This window comes from Coptis chinensis, chromosome 1 (assembly GCF_015680905.1).
Source record: "Coptis chinensis isolate HL-2020 chromosome 1, ASM1568090v1, whole genome shotgun sequence".
In the NCBI taxonomy this organism is placed as follows: domain Eukaryota; kingdom Viridiplantae; phylum Streptophyta; class Magnoliopsida; order Ranunculales; family Ranunculaceae; genus Coptis; species Coptis chinensis.
The window spans coordinates 43,979,137-43,986,656 of record NC_141456.1 but is presented as its reverse complement, the minus strand read 5'-3'; the positions used below and the strand labels follow the sequence as shown (position 1 = coordinate 43,986,656).

The window sequence follows — 7,520 nt, the reverse complement described above, 5'->3', positions numbered from 1 at the left end:
ACACAGCATCTTCATCATCCATGGTCCCTCCCAAACTCATTCACGAGCAATCCTTTTCAGTCTATGATGGATTCAATGCCTATGGCCATCACTTCCATGATTACATCACAAACATTGGGTGGTCTTCCCTAATTCTTCAACCCGACCAAAGCGTATTCTCCAAGTTTGGCTGCATACTTTTTATGCTAATATGGAAGACACACCAACATTCAACCATGCACATGGTTTCTACTTAGAAGGGTTCACAATCCGAAGTTGGTGACACACCCCATATCTTTTTCTAAACAACAACTTTCCCTAACTTTGGACCTTCCATATCCTTAACCTCTTTGCATCTTGGCATTACATCTATCATAATTCTTACCGTTCTTTTCAGTGGCAAGCATTTCGCGACTCTTATGGTGATGGTCTTGAGATCAAACGAGAAGGAGATGGCCATGTGCCATGGCGCAACATCACCATTCCATTAGCAAGCATGACAATGAACATGGGGACTGCAATGTTATTTGTACTCCTAAACATTATGGGAGATTGGCATTTTTCTACTGCCAATGAGGCTGCTTGCGTTGTATTCAGTGCACTAGCTCAGGGTCATGCATTATTTAACATTTTAGGTTGTGTTATCTCCAGCCTGAAAACGAGCTCTCGCACCGGGACAAGTATATACTTTTACCAGTCACCGCTTGCCGAATCATGAAGACACATTTCCCACAGTTTGCAGCTACTTTTCATGACTGGGTCAAGGTGGATTCCATGTGCCCAGCAAACAGAATCATTCGCTCATTGAGGTTTCGTCAATGGAAGCGTCCCGCTCGATACCTGAAGCATGTTCGATGTTACCCAAAGGACGAAAAGATGAAGACAAATTTGAGGGAATCCGGAGACAAAGAATGGGCAGAAATTTGGCGGGACTATTATCTATTAGTAGGCGATGTTAAGGAAATGCATTTCCTTAAAGAGGACGCCGGAACCTTCACGTCTATTTGGATGGTAAACTTGAGTTTGCCATTGTACATATATCTAGCTAAACCTTCTGTTGGTGTGCTATGGTTTTTCATGTTTCGTATGCTATGGTTCATTATTTCGTGTGCTATGTTTAGTGTGCTATTGAACATTTTCTTGTTCTTTCTGAATAATATATTATGATCTTCAACCTCTCTGTTTCAGCCAATCTAGCCCTAATTTTGCTCCACGGTTCGGGTACTTTCTCTCTTTAATTATTGATCCTTGAGGACTAAGCATCATTCTGTTTGGGGGTGCTTTAAACCTGTAGCAAAAATTAGGCATCTTGTAGCCTATATATAGTTTTTATTTTCATATTAATAATTGTACTTAGTGACAAAGTCTTGTTTCCTTTTCAATGATGAAAATTGTCTAGAAATCTCACATTAGTATCCAAATTAGGATTGTTTTTTAAGAAACTTTAGATAATACATATGCAATAGTTTATACATCTTTTCATGAATATTCATGTACTGAGTATCATTGATGGTACATAGCAGTAAGTTTCTGGAACCAACGGTTAGTTACTTAAACTATAAATCCTGTGAGAATCTAACCAAAAGCCTTGATATGAGTGATTTGTGTGTGATGACACAGAGGAGTAGTTTTTCCGATTAGAGGAAATTTAGCGATCTACTTACTTGATCACCACCAACCCTAGGCGAGAATTTAGGCCTTCTTTGGACCGACATAGCTAAAAATTCTTACGTTACAAATATTACCGCTAGTCACTAATGAACCTTTCATCAAACCTTTCACTTTCACCACAAAAATTCCTTACCCATCTATTAAACCAAATAAAAGAACCTACCTAAGTGATGAGTATGAGAAATAGGATGAAATGTGGAAGAATAAAGAGAAAGACTTGTCCTAAATATAAGTCAGTTACTTGCTTCAAGAAAGGAAAATAGAATCATGTTCTTAAGCCATATATATATATATATATATATATATATATATATATATATATATATATATATATATAAAAAAAAAAATCCTTAGTAGCCAGAGGCTTAAGAACAAGGTTGGAAAAACTCAGTTAGAAGAAGGAAAGGAAACAAGGATTTCTCTAGTGTAAATATATGAAGACCCTATTATCTCATACTCGTAAATTTTGATTATCCATTTCCATTTTCTTGTACACTATCACCTAAGCTCCACAATACTTAATAAAGACCTCTAGCTCGATTAGGAGTAGGGTGGTGTGATAATAAGTAGTAGGCGTGATTGATCGACATCGGCTCCTCGACCATCATTGAGATGTAAGGAACGCGGTGCCCACCATTACACTGGAGTTAACAAAACCTGAGTGGAAAATTTTTGAGTGAATATGTGTTTCAACACATACCTGGAGAACCCATTTAGGTATGCTCTCCAAGGATCCAGAAACAACCCTGCTAGTATATTTCAATGAAAAGTTCACTGCATGAATAATCATATGTAGATGTTTTAATTATTGAATACATATTAACTTGAGTTTCAAAGAAATAAATCCTCATTCCCTGCTAAGGAGATGTATGGATATCTGAGATTAATTTAGGAAACAAGTTTCTGTCACCGAGTCGTTGTAGTATAAATGAAGTTTGTGAGTATCTTTTTCGAAAACTCTCTCGAGGCTATAACTCAAATCCACTAGGGAATTCCTAGTGGTTTAAGGCCTTGTTGCATATGGTCAATGCAATCGCACTCGGCTAAACGAGAATTAGTTTAGGACTACACATTTTTGGCCAATTATCTAATTTAGTGTCTCTTCTTTGCTTGAGGACAAAGCAAAGTCTTTCATTTTGGGGTAGTGTGATAAGCACCCAAAAGTGTATTATGAAACCCCATTGAGACATATAAATTTGGTTCATTATGTGTTTAATAATTATGAAATAAATATGTTTTCATACTTTTGCGTGTATTTGCGGTAAACATGGAAATATTGGTTAAACCCATGATAAAAGTCACGAGGAACGGCGATATATGAATTCTCCCAAATCCATGTAGAAGCATCAAACTTCCAAAGCTCCTACCTCTCGAACCCGGGACTCGAATCGACAAAGAGAGCTGCTCAGACAATCAGGGCGATGAACTCTACGCATAGGCGGGAAGTTGTAAAACTGCCAAAATACCGGACTGCCACTGGACTGCACATGGACCCACTATGCGGGGCCACAAGATTGGATGAGTCATCAATCATGGAGCATGTCAAGACAAAGATAACAAATTATTGGTGCAAAGTTGACACCTTGCATGTAATAAATTAGATTAGGTGTTAATAGTGAAAAAAAGGCAAGGTGTCACTTTGTTTTAATGTGGTAGATAAAAATGAATCAATGTGGTTTGATAATTCACGTGGGAGGAAATGAGATTTCTCTCAAATGGAGAAGAAATTAGACAAATGTGGGGACACTCCATTTACTCCCTTGACTTATTTTCCTCACATGACATTATTTTAGTTCCTTAGTGAAAATGAGAAGTTAGTTTTTAGTTTTGATTAAAAAAAGCTTGTAATAGTTTTAATGGAGGAACACTTGTTCTTCTAGAAATAAAATTAGAAGTGAGTTTGGTTGTTGATATTGCTTCTCTGTCTCTGTCTCTCTCTCTCTCTCTCTCTCTCTCTCTTCTTTCTTTCTTTTGTGTTTTTTTCTTAGTTCATAAATCCTTGTCCCAAGGATCATGAGCTAACTTCCCTTTTGGGGAGTTAGTCTAACTCATGTGAGGGTAAACCAATTGTTGGTTTGGTTGGTTTAGGAAGAACAACTAACTCTACATCCTACCCCAAAATGGTAGTTGGTGTAGAGTTTAGTTAGAAATCAAGCAATGAGCTTAGAGATAAGTCATTGTTTGGTTTCACTTGCTAGCATGTATGAGCTCTTTAGTGAGCCATGCATACTAGGGATCAAATCTATTTTTCCGTTAGGGACTTATCTATGAGTCTAGGAAGAATCAAAACCTATTTCAAATCAACACTAATGATAGTTTCACATGAGGAGGATTAACTCTCCAATTTCTCTTTCAAATTTCCATTTAAATTATTAAGTGCATGTTTTCATTGTTAATGTTTTTATTAATGTTTGTATAGGAAGGAAAAATCTAACATTTATATTATATCCTTACTCCTTAATTTCCCTTTATTGTAACATCTAATTTTTAGTTGTTCTAAGCTTTAGGTTAGTTCGAATCCTTATTCAAACTCTACGAAACGAAGATCGTGAGTAAGGAATCTTGATTGCTTTTACATTAATTTAGAGAGTTCAAAACTCTAAGTAGTGTTCTCCAAGCTTATATCAAGGAGCAGCTGCCAAACCAAGGGAGAATACTGGGTACCATAAATGTCATATTCAGTGGGGAAATTTTGAGTCACAACGTTCACCAAGATAGGATACGGCGGACGGCTAGCATACAACAAGTTAACGAAGAGGCATGTTATTCGCGGTCCTCCCCTTGGCCCGCGACCGGAAAAGGAAGCATAGTGTTTACAGACGCGGACTTGAAGAAGGTTGACTCCCCACATGAGGATGCCTTGGTGATCACAATGGCTATGGGAAATTACATGGTGAAAAGGGTGTTGGTCGATTGCGGCAATGCGGTGGACCTGTTGTTCGTGGGGACGATGGAAGAAATGAGGATAAATAGGAGACAATTGAGGCCTTCGCAGACCAACTTGTACGGGTTCAATGGGAGTATGACTGAACCATTGGGGGAGCTCCTGCTGCCTGTGACCACTGGACCAGTGATGGTGTTCTCTCGGTTTAAGGTGATAGACGCAAATTCACAGTACAATGCCATCCTTGGGAGACGATGGATCCATGAGATGAAGGCAGTACCATCCACATATTATCAGGTGATCAGATTTCCTACCCCAATAGGGATGCATGAAGTTCACGGAGATTAGGTGACAGCGAGGAACATCCATCAGGGAATGGTGAAGAGGTTGATCCGAGGGGACGAGGGAGAGACCTCGAAACCGAGGAAGAGACAGGCGTAGCAATTACAGTGTGCCTCCGTAGAAGAGGAGGCTAAGACGCTGGCAATACCAAAAATGCTGGATGAGATTGAGACAGTAAATGTGGGAATGGGGGAGGAGGAGAAGTTCACATCGGTGGGATCTAATTTGCCAGAAAAGTGGAAGAACAAATTGATATAATTTCTTTCAGAGAATAAAGATGTCTTTTCTTGGACAATTGAGGAGGTCACGAGATTGGATCCAGAGTTCGCATGTCACCGGTTATACATGAGGGAAGATGCCAAACCGGTGAGACAGAAAATGCGCGGTGTTAGGCCGAAGTATGCGGAGGGAATCTACGAAGAGGTTGCAAGGTTAAAAGGAGCAGGCATAATTCGGGAAGTGGAGTTCACCGACTGGTTGTCCAACATAATTGTGGTACCTAAGAAAAATGGAAAGGTGCGTATGTGTGTGGACTTCACGGACGTCAACTCTGAGTGCCATAAGGACAGTTACCCAATGCCGCAGGTGGATGAGCTAGTGGATCGGACAGCGGGGTTCAAGATTTTCTCTTTCATGGATGCCTCTATGGGATATAACCAGGTCGTGATGTATGGACCGGATCAGGAGAAGATATCATTCATAGTGGAGGGGAGGTACTTATTGCTACACAAGGATGCCATTTGGTTTGAAGAACGCTGGGGCCACCTTCCAGCGATTGGGGGAGAAGATGTTCGCGAGCAAGATACATAAGGGTATTGAGATATACATCAATGATATGGTGGAGAAAAGCATGTCCGAAGAGGAACATTTGGAAGGGTTGAAGGAAATGTTCAGCATATTGCAGGCGCACAATTTGAAACTGAATCTCGAGAAATGTACGTTTGGAGTGACCACAGGGAAATTTCTGGGTTACATAGTGACTCACCGGGGAATAGAAGCCAATCCTGAGAAATCAAAGCACTAGTGGAGATGTCGTCGCCTCAGGACGTTAAAGAAGAACAGAGGTTAGCAGGACGGGTCGCGACAATAAACCATTTCATATCTAAATCATCTGACAAATGTAGGACATTGTATCGACTGTTGAGGAGGACTCTGGACTTTGTGTGGACGCCGGAATGCGAGGGGGCTTTTCAAGAATTAAAGAGGTATTTGGGCCGGGCGCCTTTGTTATCGCAGCTCGAACAAGGGGAGAAATTGTACTTGTGCTTGGGAGTGACCGAGTATGCGGTAAGCTCGGTTCTCGTCTGGGTGGTAGACAAGGTTGAAAAGCTGGTATATTTCCAGAGAAAAACACTATTGGATGTAGAGACACGGTACAACAAGGTGGAAAAGTATGCCTTGGCATTGATATTCTCAGCATTGAAGTTGAAACCATACTCAGAGGCACATTCAGTGGTGGTGGTGACAAACCTGCCCCTCAAGCAAGCGCTGAAAGTGGAGAAGTCCGGAAGAATGCTCAAATGGGCGGTGATGCTGAGCTCTTATGAAATACAATATCAAGCAAGAACCACGGAAAAGGCTCAGGCAGTAGCGGAGTTTCTGGCAGAGTTCCCAGCAGAGGATCCCACTTGGGGGGAAGAAATGCTCATGGAGCCTGAACAAGATATGGAGCCATATGGATCAGATCCCTGGGATAAAAGGAATGGATGGAGAGTGTTCGCGGATGGGTCAGCAAAAGATGCGGGCAGTGGAATAGGCATAGCACTGATCACTCCAGATAACGACCGAGTCGAGTTGTCCATGAGGCTCGGGTTCGCGGCTACCAATAATGAGTCGGAGTATGAGGCCGTGATAGCAGGGTTGAGAATGGCAGAGGATTTGAGGGTGGAGGAGTTGATAGTTTATTCGGATTCCAACTTAGTGGTATGTCAGGTGAATGGAGGATTCATTGCTAGGTGTGCTCGAATGGCCAAATACTTAGAGGTAGTGCATCACAAGGCAGCCAAGTTCAAGAAAATCAGATTCATACATTTGGTCTGGGGAGAGAACCGGCATGCAGACGCTTTGGCATACATCGCAGCCACAATGCGGGGTCTGAATAGAGAACCATAAGCGTAAAAAAACTAGAGAGGTCAAGCATCGAGGGGGTGGTCAAAGTGTGCTAGGCCGCGGATGGCGCAGTAGGGTGGATGAGCCCTATTAAGCATTTCCTGTTGGGAGGGGAGGTGGTCGATGAGAAGGAAAGAAAGAGACTGGAACAAATGGCGCGAAGATACACTTTAGTAGAAGGAGAGATGTACCAAAAGAACTTTGATAGGCCACTGTTAAGGTGCCTAGGGCCGGACCTGGCATAAGAAGTATTAGCGGAACTGCACGCTGGAGACTGTGGGAGCCATTCGGCGGGGAGAACAACGGCACACCGATTTTTAACGCAAGGCTATTTCTTGCCTCACATGAAAAAGGATGCGGTGGAATTTGCCAAAAGATGTGGGAAATGACAGTGGTTTGCTCAACTGATATTTGTACCAGCATAACCGTTGCATAATATGTCCAGCCCGTGGCCGTTTGCCATGTGGGCCATGGATATCGTGGGTCCATTACCAATGGCAAAGGGTAAGAAAAGGTTAATGCTGGCCGCTACTAA

The 7,520-nt window shown here is 41.6% G+C and overlaps 2 protein-coding genes across 2 annotated transcripts; both read left to right on the top strand.

The window, feature by feature from the left end:
* Positions 1 to 4,522: 4,522 nt before the first annotated feature.
* LOC147524202 (uncharacterized) lies at positions 4,523 to 4,882 on the top strand. Its single transcript, XM_086573857.1, has one exon. The coding sequence runs from the start codon at positions 4,523 to 4,525 to the stop codon at positions 4,880 to 4,882; it is 360 nt and encodes a 119-aa protein (XP_086429983.1).
* Positions 4,883 to 5,905: 1,023 nt separating this feature from the next.
* LOC147524201 (uncharacterized) lies at positions 5,906 to 6,988 on the top strand. Its single transcript, XM_086573846.1, has one exon. It carries the CDS (start codon positions 5,906 to 5,908, stop codon positions 6,986 to 6,988), a length of 1,083 nt encoding a protein of 360 aa, XP_086429972.1.
* The last annotated feature ends 532 nt before the right edge of the window (positions 6,989 to 7,520 follow it).

Bases quoted from the DNA above. Each gene is read 5' to 3' on its own strand.
- LOC147524202 (XM_086573857.1), top strand. From the start codon at position 4,523: ATGGCTATGGGAAATTACATGGTGAAAAGGGTGTTGGTCGATTGCGGC.
- LOC147524201 (XM_086573846.1), top strand. From the start codon at position 5,906: ATGTCGTCGCCTCAGGACGTTAAAGAAGAACAGAGGTTAGCAGGACGG.